Genomic DNA, 14,970 nt, shown 5'->3' with positions numbered 1-14,970 from the left:
TAAGCACCCATTACGGTGCTTATACAATTATTAATCTTATAGGGGGCCCATTTAACATTGAAAACACCCTTTAGGATGCTTATACAATTTTAAATCGTATGCCATTGTATATGCCATACAATGGCATACAATGCGATGGTATACAATTTAAAATTGTATAACATCGGCTGCCATCGCGTAACATCGCATCGCATGCTAGGAAACAAGTACTGCCAAGGTTAATGATCTGTAGCCTTTGTGTAAATAGCATGGAACAAAACCAGTGTATTAAAACAACTTTGGTACACCTTCATTTTTTGACCATCACTCACTGGTGGTAACCTCTGTTGCCATTTTTCTCACAATTTACAAACATGGGAAGATCATAACTACTTTTAAGCCTCATACACATGGGACAAAGGGAGCCCTGTGTTGAGTGATGTGTTTGAGCACAGTTCCAACCTCCCAACTGTCCCGCTTATCATGGGAACCGTCCTTTTTTGGGATGTCCCCACATCCCTCCAACGCCCGGCAGTGTCCCGTGGTGGGGGGTCCCATCTATTCCTGCTGCTGGAGGGGCTGGGGGCATAGCCAGCAGCTCACGGAGTGTGGCTTTGTGGTGGAGCCACGAGTATAGGCCACACCCCCAAAATTGGCGCGACTATGACGCGCTTGTGGGTGTCCCCCCGGGGGGGTTAAATGTGGGAGGTATGCAGTTCGCTCAGCACACATTGCCAGGGCCGGCGCCAGCACTAGGCAGATTTAGGCAACTGCCTGGGGCGCCAGCAACTCTCCCCCCCTGTGGAGCGACTCGGCGGCCGCCGCATCACCCCCCCCCCCCCCCCCCGGAGTGACCCAGCAGCCCTCGCGCATCACCCAGCACCTCCCTGTGGAGGGACCCCACCCGTGGAGTGGGTGCTCTGGTGCACATTGCTAACACACATGCAATGCCACAGTGAGTTGTGCTGAGCGATCTGCACTGACCAGTGTTGAGAACACTGGTGATGTGAAGGCAATAGCGAGGTGCGGGACCGTGTATTGCTGTCATCTGGGGGCCTTTATTCTGGTACACTCGCAAAGGCAAATTCCTTGGTACATGGTTTTGTCCATTTGAGAAGGAATTTGCCTTTGCGAGTGAACCAGAATAATCAGATCGCTTAGATATAGCCTTAAGATTGCAAAGTGTGTATGAGCCTTTAGTTTAACAAATTTTGTTGAGAGATGTGATATCATCCATGCAGACATTTCTACACAATACTGGGTTTCGAAATGGTCACCACTCTCTGATTAGTTAAAGCATTCAAAGGGTGATTCAATTAATAAATGATGTGGTCACCAATTGTAGCTGTACAAATTACTGATCAATATGGTACAACATCACAGACTATCTCGAATAGATGGAGTCAAAATCCCGGCAGTCGGAATCCCAGCGGGCGAAATACCGACACCGGAATCCCGACCACCGCAATGCCGGCAATTTCTCCCTCTATGGGTGTCCACAACAATAAAATAGTGTGCCGAGCGTAGCGAGGCACCGGGCCCGCTGCGTGGCGAGCGCAGCGAGCCCACAATGGGGGGGGGGGGGCACGGCCCCCGCTTGTCGGTATTTCGGTGGTCGGGATTCCGGCATCTGTATTTAGACCGCCAGGATTCCGACCACCTGGATTTCGTACTTAATCCATCCTGAATACCTTTATGGGCTGCAGGGAAGGTGATATTGGTGGTCACAAGGTACCAAAGAAACCTTTTTGAATGCAGAAACATATTGCCATCAATGCTATTGTCTCCAAACCCCAAACAGTGGAAATCCCCTGAGATCTTCTGTCTATGCCTTCATGGCATCCGATCAAAATCAGTAAAAAAAACCTAGCTTGTATCACACTGTGTGTGCCCCATTGTACATCATCTACAGCTGTCATCCACACACTGGCCATCTTTCAGAATTCTACCTACTTATAGCCGCTCATCTCTTTAGAAGGCTCCTAAATTACTAGCCTTGCCATTGCTAGCAATAACACACCACTACCTTAGCGGCTCATCTGCTAAAGATGAACTGTGTACTGAGTAAATAAGCAAATACTAAAAATCCTGCTTCTAGAACCGTCCAAACGAAAGCAAGTATATAATAATATAATATAATAATATAACATGTTAAAAAATGACATTTTATAAGAATGCAATCTGTGACAAATTTGAAAGGTTTAGTGGGGAAAACAATCAGATGCAGTAATTTTCCGCAGGCTAATTGAACTGGTATCCAGGCTGATCATAGACTGACTCATGATAGACAGTCAAAAGGTCTACAGGGTCAAAAGGTCTACAGGGTCAAAAGGTCTACAGGGTCAAAAGGCTGACAGGGTTTAAAGGTCGACACACAAAAGGTTGACGGGTCTAAAGGTCGACATGGAAAAATATGCTGTTTTTGTTTTTTTTTGCTAAATTTTCAGCCGACATGTGCCGACAGGGTGTGGAGGGAGAATAAAATAGCATGTCAACCTATGTCGAAATAGACACCATAACGAACATTAAAAACTCATGTCAAGAGTTTCCAATGTCGACTTTTTGCACGTCGACCTTTCGGCCATGTCGACCTTTTTTTATGTTGACATTTTAACCCTGTTGACCTTTTACCTGTCGACCTTTAGACCATATTGACCTTTTACCTGTCGACCTTTAGACCCTGTCGACCTTGTGACTGTCGACAATTAGTGGTCGACCATATGACTGTCTATGATTAATACCATAACCGATCTGTGGGTGGTTGACTACAGTGATCAGTCCATTTAATCTGGATTTCTATTTATGCTTTGGAAAGAAATTCTCATTAACTGCAGACTGCCGCACTCTCTAACTGAATAGCCCTGGCAGTTCAATGGTTATGGTATAAAAAGAAATCCAGATTAAATGGCCTGATCACTGTAGTCAACAACCCACAGATCAGGGAACTTATCTCAAATAGGACAGGTTAACATGCGTTAGCGGGATCATTTACTAGAGGTGGGAAAGGGATTGTAATTGAATCAATCCAAGCATTAAAGCCTGGGACTTCTGACCCCCTGTCACAAATTACCGCATCTAATAGAATTCTACCCGGAGTTGCAGAAAGGGGATTGCAACGAGAGTGGGGTGGGGCAAATGCCCAGGGTGCAGAATTTGAAGGGGCTCTGAGACCAGGGGTGGATTGGAACCGATTCACACCAAACCGGTTCCATTCTCTCCTCTGCCTACCATCAAGGGCTAATGTGTGTCCAGACATGGTTCATCCAGGAATGGTCCATGTTGCCTTCCACCTGTGAATGGCTTATGACAGGGATGGAACATCACACTGACTGCAATGACTGTTCGATGTGGGAAAGACCTAAGTTTGTACTGTAATACTGCAATTTATTATGAGCATACTGTATAATTAATTTAGTATATGTCAATTGATTATTTGGCTGAAATACTCTTAGTCTACTACCCTATTCAATTGTATTTTGAACTTCCTAGAGTTACATTCCTACGCTAAGTTTTCTCTTCTGTACCTTCCATTACGTTTTTTTCAATTCAATTTTCAGGGGTTTTTTTTAAGTACAAAAAGAATATTTGCATGCTTTTAGACAAAACTTCGATACAAATTCTGAAAGTTTTCAGTGCTATCATTTAGTTGCAGGAATTCTTACCACATTTGTTATGAACTCATGGGCACGTTTCCATGAATTAATTTTTAAATCAGCTGGCAATTCAATCTTTCCTTCTGGATCATCAAAAAAGTGCTGAAAAACAAAGAATTCAGATAAAGAAACACATATTGTGGAATTCTAAAAACTTTTTTTTTTAAACCAACTACAACACATACTGTATGTACCAAAAATAAACATTTCAATCAAATAAACATGACCAAATCTTGAAAACAGTTCTGCAATTTTCTGGTTTCATTCTCCACATGTCAAAATGAAAAACATTTAGGTGTTTTTTAGAATTTCCAGTCCAAACCCAAGTACAGTAGAGCCCTGCTTTTTGTACTTTTTGGTGGTGTTGAATTATACATGTGTTTATTATTAAGGATTTTTACTGGTTACCCAGTCTGACGTTCTTCAAGTGCCAGCACTGCACCTGTGTTAATAAGTTGGGTCCAGCCACTGTCTTAAAGAAGTCTTAGCCAGGTCAAATTTGGGTTGGACCCCTGTCCAAAAGGGTATGGGTCATTGGGTTGACCAAATTAAGGTTGACATACATTGGGTAGATCACCGAAGGTCGACAGGCACACATGAATAAGATCAACAGGGTCAAAAGGTCGACACAAGCATTAGGTTGACATTGGGAAGGTCGACAGTTACAAGGTCGACATGGGGTTATCACGTTTTTGACCCTCAAGTCGACACACTCAACATGGACACCGTCTAAGTGTACCGCGTCCCCTTGCATGGCTCCCTCCGCTCACCATGCTTTAGACACGGTGCCTCGCTAAACTCGGCACACTATTCTATTCTCCCTCCAAGCCCTAGTGGATAGTAGGGCATAAAATACCATCCGTCTGCACGTCGGCAAAAAAAAACCCCATGAAAAACCCAATGCCGACCTTTTAACTGTCAACCTTTTCAAATTCAAATTCGGCCTAATGCTTGTGTCTACCGTAGGCATGTTGACCTTTTCCATGTGCCGACAGCCAGTGGTTGACTCAATGTATGTCGACAACAATAGCGTCAAACTAATGACTGTATACAAAATCCTGGATGCGGCCCGATCTCGGGGGGGGGGGGGGGGGGCTGTTAGGGGACAAGAGTTATACCACCTCTCCAGGACCACTTTAAGCCCTGTCATTATACCACTATAGGAATCATCAGAGAAGTCAATTATTCACACAGTCAGATTCAAGCTAACAACCACCCCTACTACTGAAGAACTGGAAGCCTGTGTAGCAGAACTGTCACTTGGTTTCATAGATGAGGAGTCCTATGAAGGGCACACTAGCATGGGCACACTTGCATGGGCACACTAGCACGGGCACACTAGCACACACAATTCGTTTTCTATAAACTGTTAGAACCTACACTTACCATTGCCGGACTTTTTCCAGTTTTGTCTTTCTCCTTTCCAGCTTTTCCTGCATCCCATTTCTCAGCATTTACATCCGCTTCATTCCACTCAGGCCATATAGGAAAGGTTCCTTTTTTGAACTCAGTCGATGCAGTCAATACACTGGCAATCACTGACAGCGAGCTAGAAATGAGAACAGCGGGTTATTATAGCAGGGTATAGACCTTACAATTAATAAACTGCTTAAAATGCTGATCACTGCTACTAACCCTTGCTTGCTATGGATTACATGTGTACTGTGTTATTACATAATAGCTGTATTTATCAATCAAAAATATTTTCAAATCTCTTGCTGTAATAAGTTGTGGCAATCAGAGCACGCAGAATGATAATACCACTGTGCAACATTAATACAAAGGGAACAGCTAGACTGTGAGGACTGGGCAGATTTCTAAATGACAGTAGATACTGCTAATACTTTATGTCATTGGTCAAAAGCCAAAGCTGAATGCTGATGTTATTGCACGGCAATGGCAGCATTATCAGCTGGCCCATTCTGTATGGTAAACAGTTAAAGGATTCTAGTACAGTTTTAGAATGCTCTTTTTAAGACTTACCAACACATTTCCTACATTTATTCAAGTATGAAGATGATGAGTTACATACAGGGAATTTACAGTAAGAAGCATTTAATATGGAACAGAAATGAAATATTTTTTAAACCACTGACACTAACTGTGGGAAGTTACAATAATATTCCATGAGTAAATGTATTTACTATCCCTAAAATTCAAATAAGGTATGACCCGCAGATATAGGGCACAGAATGCAGCGGCCAGCGATCAGGTAAATGCCGCCCCGTTTGAGTGAAATTCTGCCTTGCACATAGATGTGTATGGCTGCAAATCAATTTGCAGCTGAGCGAATATGTCCAAAACCACTCGTAAGCTGCTCACCATGGAATGATTTCCCCTCTGGTCACCACTTATCACAGGCTGTGTGTAGCCAGGGACTTAGTTGGCGGGTGCGTTGACATCAGCCTAATTGAGGCCAGGGCTGAAATCACATACCCTCCCCTAAAGCGCTTGCCGTTTTGCCTAGGCACATATGCCTTTACTCTGGCACGACGAAGTCTATTTTAGCATGCCCATACATGCCAGTTACCACCCCCAGATTCCAGCTTACTGTCAATCACCTTGAGAATGGCTAGTGAAGAAAAGAAATCGCTGGATTGCATCGCACACGCACATTGCGACCCAGATGCATGCACAGTCTATCAATAATCAGTCGCTGTGTGAATTCACACAGCAGCAATCAGGGCTGAATCGGGCCCATAGAGTTCCTATGATATAAGGGATCACCGAGGATTACTTTGTACATGGACATAGGGTAGACACAGCCTCACCTGACATTGCAGACAGGGTAGGCAGAGCATCACTTGACATTGGTCCCGATTCAGACCTGATGGCACAGCTGCAAATTTGCAGGCTCAGTGAGTATCGATAGACTGCACATGTATTCTGGGAGTGTCAGGGAAAATGCAGGCGTGCCCAGGCATTTGGAGGGATCCTGCCATGATCAGCCTGATTCTATCGTAGCTGCCAAGTAAGTCCTATGCTAGGCACAGTCTGCACACACTGGGGAAATCCATCAATGTAGAGCAGCTTGCGAATGGATTTGCAGGTGATTCCCCGATCCGGCCACTTTTATGTTTGACGGTTAAGTTATTTGAATATTACAAAGAAGATATCTACCTTAAGTTGGCCATACACTTAAATGATTTGGGCCCTTTTCAACCGATTCCGACAGATCAGGCCGAGAAATTGGGTGAAAAAGGGCCCAAATCATACTGTATGTGCCTAAACTCCAAATCCGAAGCACGGTCCCATGTGCATCGGGTCGATCCGGAGATAGCTAATGCTGCACTTAAGATTTCTTGGATCCAACAGGATATGACAGCACTTGGTGGGGGTCGCATACCATACTCTGTACGCTAAAGGACCGCATACGGTTTGGCATTGATTAGCAGCACCTGTGGATTCCTGTTATTTTCGTGTCCAAAGCAGGAGGTCATTGTTCCCAATGCTGAAAAGCAACTGTGTATTTGTATTTTATTTAGTTATTTATTTTAAAAAAATTGGGGGGGGGGGGGGTGTTACACATTGTGCAGCTGGCCTGGGAACCAGAAAAAGTTCTAATTGGGATATAACTAGATATCTGGCCAGCCTGTTCAACCTCCCACGTTTGTGCCTGAAGTGGAATAATAGGGCAACTTGAAGACAGCCTTAAAGGGTCACTGTTCCAATAAATGATTACTTGCAATTTTGTGTTAAGTGGTCAGCTAAGTAGGCTGGTGTGAGCTAAAGTCTGTCTTGTGAATCTGGCATATTATATTAAGCCTCCTACTGTAAATGTGCCTCTAAAGGGGAAATACAGGGTACTATAGAGCCATTGATGAAAATGTTGACTGAACTTTCTGCAGGGTAACAAACCCAGATACAGGGGCAACAAGCTCAGGTGCAGATGCTGCAGAAGGTTAAGCAAACTCAGATTAAAAGCCAGCAGCACTTGGCTGAACAATAGCAATGCCAGATTCAGGGGCAGCAAGTTCAGATTCATGCATGAGGAGTTAAAGCAGCTGATAAAAGGTGGGAAGTAGCAGGAGAGATTACCGAAGCTCACTCCAGCAGACAACATTGAGGCCTTCCATTGCACATTTGAGCACATGGCCACACCTTAGAAATGGCCTGACAGAAATGGACTGACAGGCTGGCTTCCTGTTTGACAGGGGAGGCAAAGAGAGCCTATATTGAACTGACTGAGGTCCTACCCTGACCTTAAAACGGCTGTGTAAAGTTGGGATGATGGGCCCTAGCAAAGCCCATGACTGGCGGCTGGATGCCACTGATCCTCTGAGGGTTCAGCTGGCCAATCTAGCAAAGCTAGCTAGGGCCTGGATGCAGCTGGATAAAAGTTTTACAGTACAAATTGTGAACATAGTCATACTGGATCAGGCTATTTGGGTGTTGGTGCAGCAGTAAGCCCTTCAGGCTGACTTTTGAGGAGTTGGCGGTGGTGATTGAGCAACACATGACCCTGGGGAAATTAAGAAAAGCTAGGACAGGATTTGTGCCATCTAGCGAAGCACAGGACTCAGATTCCAGTGGTTAAACCAAAGGCCCTGCCTCTCACTGTGTGCTTTGAATGCAGCAAACCTGGTCATGTACAGCAGGAATGCCCAAGACAGGGAGAGCTGATGGCTTGTAGTGTGGGGAAAGGGGCTCAGCCAATGATGAGCATGGCTGCTGGAAATATATCCCAATCACAGTCCACCTTGATCCGTGTCAAGGACACTTGTGGACACTGGCAGTGAGCTTAGCATCGTCTCTGCCAATGTAGTTCCACTAGGAGTTGACAAGGTCCTGCCACCTGCCAGGGTGTTGTGTATCTATGGTGATGTTGAGGAGTGCCCCCGGGTGTACCTGGAGGCTTTACCCCTGCGTAATATGAAATCTAGCACTATTGCCAGTCAGTTACTAACCCTGTATACCCGCCTGGGAATACGGAAGGAGGTCTTAACGGACCAATATACCCCTTTTGTTTCCAATTTATGCCAGTTGTTAAAGGTAGACAGAATTACCACCTCATTGTACCACTCGCAAACAGATTGCCTGGTAGAAAGGTATAATCAAACCCTTAAACAAATAATAAAGAGGGCAGTGTCTCAAGAAAAAACAAGACTGGGACTTGCTCCTACTGTACCTTTTTTGATGTTTGCGGTCAGAGAGGTACCCAAATCCTCTACAGGGTTTAGCCCCTTTAAACTTCTCTATGGGAAACAACCCAGAGGAATTATGGATCTCTTAAAGGAAGGGTGGGAACAACAACCCTGTCATGACCCTAATGTCATTCAGTTTGTGTCGCAATTGTACGGCCATCTAAGGCAGATTGTGCCACTCCTGAACGAACACATGGAAAGGGCTCAACAACGTCAAAATACAGTTATGATGTCAGCCCATTCCGGGAAAGACACAGATCATCCAACATGATGTTTTGACTCCACCCGGGGTGTTAATTAAACAGAGGCCATATCGCATACATGAGGCAAAGTGGGCAGTGGTAAAGCAGATGGCGTAGATGCTATGCCTAGGGCTTATAGAGGAATCAATCAGGGAGTGGAAAAATCTCATTGTTTTAGTACCTAAGCCTTCGGTTGCTTTAAGATTCTGCAATGACTTCCATAAGTTAAATCAAATTTCTCACTTTGATTCATACCCTATGCCATGGGTTGATGAGCTGGTTAAAAATGTAGCCAAGAGTCATTATCTTACCACTCTTGATTTGGCAAAAGGATATTGGCAGATTCCTTTGATGGAAGCTGCTAAGGCAAAAACAGCCTTCTCTACCCCAGAGGGCTTATTTCAGTACAAAATGCTGCCATTTGCTTTACATGGTGCCCCACCAACCTTTCAGAGAGCTATGAATAAGTTGCTGAGGCCCCGCAGAAAATATGAAGCTGCATATTTAGATGACATCATTATTTTAAGCTTTGACTGGGAATCACATCTACCAAAGTTAGACGCCTGTTAAAGTCTCTACATGCACACAAGTTTACTCCCAGCCTGAGAAATGTGCCAAAGGTTTCGTGGAAGCAAAGCATTTGGACTACATTGCAGGCAGAGGACAAGTTATACATCAGCCTAGTAAGGTAGAAGCAGTCCTCACTTGGTCTAAACCAAAATGTAAGTCGCAACTTAGGACATTTCTCAGTCTGGAAGGATATTACTGCAGGTTCATATGGGTTTTTTGTCACTAGGGTGGCTCCACTAACTGAATGCCTTAAAAAAAATGGCCCTAGACAAAATGTGTTCTAGACCAGTGGAAACTGCTTGGCCAGATTTCAGATGAGCTTTGTGTACACAGCATGTCCTGCAAGCTCTTGATTTAAAAAAAAAAAAACTGTGTGTTGCAGACGGATGCCTCTGGGACAGGATTTGGGGCAATCCTTTCTTAAGAGGTGGATGGAGAGGAGAAGCCTATCCTTTGCTTTAATCATAAATTGCTGCCCAGAGAGCGCAAGTACTCAGTTGTAGAGCACAGACTATGCGCCCTTGCAATGGAGACACATGAACAAAGAGGTAAATGCTTGTGTGATCTGTTGATATTTGGCCTTACAGCCATTTCATTTTCAGGTGCAGTATTATCCGGGGAAACAGCACCTAAATGCGGATGACCTTTCTAGGAGGTTTGTAGGTGAAGCTAGGGGAGGAGGAAGGGGCAAGATGGGTGACCTCCGAAAAAAGAAGTGGAGGTGCTGTGTACCCTGTGGATGATACAAGTAGAGGTGGGCGAGGCAGAGAGCTCACCTGAAATTTTTTTTGCTTCACCAGGGTGGTTGAAGCTAAGGGGAAGGGGTGGGGCAGGGACAGCATATTTCCACATGAGGGTAAAGTTGAAGATACAGTCCAGGTTTTAGAGCAGCAGTAGCAGGAAACTTAGATCAAGCCCAGGTTTCCTTTACTGTAAAATCTGTGGAAAACTGCGATGATGTAACCTTGCTGAATTGTTAACCTGGTATGCTGTTTACTTGCTACAAAAAAAAAAACAAGACATCATCTATATCCAGTGTATATGATTCCTTGTCACACTACGTAATAAATAATGTACATCATGTGCACAGCATTGTACTACGTAATCATGTATTACATCATTTGCACAGCATTTTACTATATCATGTTCACAGCATTTTGCTACGTAATAATGTATTACATCATGTAACATTTTTTACATCACTCACAGTCATGGGCTGATTTACAGAGAGACAAGAAACAATTGCGTGCTTTTTATACAAATATTGTTCTAGCCTACAGAAACAGTGGAGTCCAGAAAAAAATCTGTTTCAGAGTGCAGTTGCAATACTATTATAACAAAGGAACTAGTAAAAAGGTTTGACAATTAAATACTCTCACACTAGCTGAGAGGGAAATATCCCACCGAATGCACGAGCCCACCACTTTTGTCACTTACAGCATAAGGTATTTATCTGCCATGCACAGTACAGAGGTGGAATTATCATTGGTGCAGCAGGTAAAGAGCACCAGAGCCCCTGAGGTTTAAGGGGCTCACTGCTGCCTCTGTCACCCTCTTCCTGTCACCCACTGTTTTTCCCTGTTAAACTCTGCCTCTCCCTGCCTCTCATTGTCATCCACTGCCATGTTGCATATTATGAATTTGGGATAAGGTAGAGAATGGGGGCAAATTATATTTTTGCACATGGGCTCACCACAAACAAGTTCTGAGACTGTACATGTATAAATAAAACTTGCACTAGAAGAACACTTCAATGCTGTTATTGCAAATTTCCAAAGTTAATAGTACTACCACTAGGGCAAAAATAGCAGTAATCTGGAAACCCCATCTAGGATCCCTCTGAATAGAGTAGCTATCTCAGTTGAACTTTGATGTCAAGCTTTTTGGTAAAGTACTTGGTCATTTTTTGGATGGGGTTATTGATACACTGGTCTGCCCAGGTCAGTTATCCCAGGGTGACAAGCCCCAGCTAATAGTATCAGATTTTTCAATCTTATGCTGGGTGCACACTTGATGATTCCCATGGTCGCTGATAATTAACTATTTTGGAGGTGCTGCGAGAGAACGATATTGACCGCACACACTGTTCTATAATATTCATGATATCAGTCAGTGACGTCACCTGCTCCCCGCTCCATAAATGCAGTCACTGTTGATATTGGATCTTCTGATTTGTACGCTCCCCTGCGCGAACGTGCAGGGGAAGCGATGGTGATCGACTGCGCATAAACTGCTATTAGCATGTAACAAGAATAATACTGTAAGGCGCTAGCCGTACACAAAGAAACCAATGTGGTAAAATTTATAGAAATTTATTCAAAACAGCATCATAGTTCAGTGGTTCCCAAACTGTGTGCCTAGGCACCCTGGGGTGCCTCATGACACTTGCAGGGGTGCCTTGGGTTGGTGGACCAAGATCAATTCATATTATTTATGGTCAATGTACCAGGCAAAACCAGTTCTTGTGGCTGCCAATCATAATATATGTGGACAAACAGAAGCAAATCCTGCCCCTCACCAGATAACTGTGACATATACTGTACACACAATGCACTTCATTTAATATTGTTTTTCTGAATTTCTTGATAAGAAGCATTTGGCCTAGGGGTGCCTTGAATATATTTTGATGCTCTAGGGTGCCGTGATTCAAAAAAGTTTGGGTACCACTGTCATAGTTAATAAATGCATGCATGCATTAAAAAGCATATAAACGCACAAAAAATTAGTAATAGATTAAGCAAATAGTACTAAAATAAAGAATAAATAATAATAAAAAATGAAAAATAATAAAATAGAGAGCCTGAACACATATGATAATTTTGCCCAAGAGTGGCTATTAGTCAGTGGGGCCAGAGCTCTTATATATTGTTTCCAGACGAACATGTATTATTGGTCGTCCTCCTAATATATTAAGCGTAATGATGTTTTGTATTTGATGTTACTCACACATCCACAGTCCTAATACTGATAGTAGCAGGAGCCCGGGATATGGGTCCCGATGTCCGCAGTGTCTTCTGCTCCTAACATATTTTTTTTTATTATGTATATATTACTAAGTAGGACAGTTTACAGAGGCAGTATCTGCATGTCCTATACATTTACACTCTATACAAGATGGAATATGGTACAGTACAGTGGATATTTTGCAGTTACTGGTACATATCAGACTGACACTTCTATCACAAGCATCCAAGTGCCGCCCCTAACATGTGCTGCTTTAGTCACTTGCCTCACGTGCCTAATGGGAAGTTCGACACTGGCTATAAACTGTAAATAAATCAAATTTATAAATACATTTGCTTCTCTGCATTTCCCAAGGGTGCCGGACGGGGTCCCGACAGTCGGGATCCCGACAGTCATTTACCTGATGTCGGGATCCCGACAGTCATTTAACCGACGTCCGGATCCCGACAGTCAAAATCCCGACACATGGGGGCCCGAAGGCCACTGGCTATTCTCCCTCATGGGGGACCATGACCGCCATGAGGGAGAATAGAATAGGTGGCGAGCGTAGCAAGCCACCGTGCTCGCAGCGAGCCTGCAAGGGGCTTGTTGAACCCTATACCACACCCTTTCCCAAAGCCCATTCTGATTTAAAAATAGTAGACTTTTTCCACAGTGTGTAGGATCAAGCTTATCTCTCTAAGCCTCTCCTACATCTCTCTCCCTGATATGAAATAATCTATATTTCTCTCCAGGAAAGAATGGTATCATGTTCTATCCATGGATAACATGCAGACACACCTTCCTCATATACACTGTAATGTTGGGCAATATATTTCAGGTACAACTCTCTAATGCCTGATGAACCAGGACTGGCCAGTGAAGAGGTATAATATAATTCTAATCGCATCAAATCGACTTTATTGCTCTGACTGACATCAATAGGAATTATTTATATTCAGTCCATATTGCTAAACACAATTCCACCATGGGCAATGCCTGGGGAGTTTTTTGAGTTACTCAGTGTAATGAGAAATTCCATAATTCCATGTAGAATACTTTCATCAGCTTGTGCTTTTATATTGGCACAGAAACTCCCTACAGCAGGTGATATGTGTTTTTTCATCTACAGTCAGGTCCATAAATATTGGGAGGCACATGTAGAAACCGTTGTAATTCCTACACCGTTCACTTGGTTTAGATGTAATTACCCTCAAATTAAAGCTGAAAGTCTGCAGTTAAAGTACATCTTGTTTGTTTAATTTCAAATCCATTGTGGTGGTGTATAGAGCCCAAAATATGATAATTGCGTCAATATCCCAATATTTATGGACCTGACATAGACATATGATGCACAAGATATGGACCCCAGTGGGAGAGCTAACATTGATTTGAGTGTCAAAACGGTAAATAATCACTGAAGTAATTGGCACATTTCCATGTTTCAAAAACATAGCAAAAACAAATCTGCAATACCATCTATAACCAGCAGATGGTATATGTATGTACAGTATATGGCATACTGTATGTAAACTATGTCCATAAACACCCACACGTACACACAGAGTATACTGTAGGTCTTCACTTTGAGGCACATTTACTATATACTGTATGTGTACACTGAAGTGAAATTGCTATATATCATACTTGTGTTTCTAGAATATTTATATCAGTATGTGAAAAATATGTTGGCCACTTGTAAGTACAGTAGATTCTGCTCACATCATGTTCCATCGTCACATGCTTTTCTGCAGTTCCTTTTGTACTATTTCACAGAGCTATTTTGCAAACTCACTTGCACTCATATAATTTTAGAGCCAACAAGGCAATTGTCACCATGTAATTATGTCATTTGTGTGCCTTCAACATGCAGCATGTGATTGAGTATTTTGACTCGGCGAGGTGCTGCTTTCTTTGTCTGCAGTACAGTGTAGCAGGCGTTACGACAATTAATACTTGCCTATGGCAGTGTAAGCATCCTGAACGTTCTGACTAATCCTTACATGAAATTCTTACACCTTGTCCTCCCATCTGTTGCTGCGGACTATGAGACCAGCTGACTGCATTGCAGTCTGTCAATTTGGCATTCTTAACACCTTTTATTTCTTTTTTTTTTTTAAAAGGGCATCCCTGTTGAGACACATATTAAATTGGCAAGAACATCAAACAGCCTTGAAGGGCAAATGGAAGTGTAAGGAGATGCATAATGATGTTTAAAACTGTAGCATATGGACCTTGTAATGAAACTAGGGTTAATCATATTTTTTTTTTTGCCTGTTCTTTAAATGCAAGCCATTCAATGTTTCTAATCACACAAGGGAAGACGTTTTCATACAAGAGATTACAGGTTCCGTCATGATTACTACAAACTTTTAATGAGTTCTGTATTTCTAAAGCTGGGTACACACTAGTAGATATATCTGCAGATCAACTGAACTG

General features: G+C 43.1%; 1 protein-coding gene across 3 annotated transcripts in view; it reads right to left on the bottom strand.

The window, feature by feature from the left end:
- Positions 1-14,970, bottom strand: part of ADGB (androglobin) — a 282,215-nt gene that overhangs the window by 231,900 nt on the left and 35,345 nt on the right. For all 3 annotated transcript variants that reach the window (XM_083176187.1, XM_083176188.1, XM_083176189.1), the window contains exons 2-3: positions 5,019-5,181; positions 3,642-3,734 (exon numbers count right to left, since the gene is read on the bottom strand). In XM_083176187.1, the coding sequence (XP_083032313.1) occupies positions 3,642-3,734; positions 5,019-5,181 (256 nt within the window). The remainder of the gene's footprint in view (positions 1-3,641; positions 3,735-5,018; positions 5,182-14,970) is intronic.

This window comes from Crinia signifera, chromosome 3 (genome assembly GCF_055691185.1).
Source record: "Crinia signifera chromosome 3, ASM5569118v1, whole genome shotgun sequence".
Classification (NCBI taxonomy): Eukaryota; Metazoa; Chordata; class Amphibia; order Anura; family Myobatrachidae; genus Crinia; species Crinia signifera.
The sequence above is the reverse complement of the archived record's forward strand: the minus strand, read 5'-3'. Positions and strand labels throughout refer to the sequence as shown.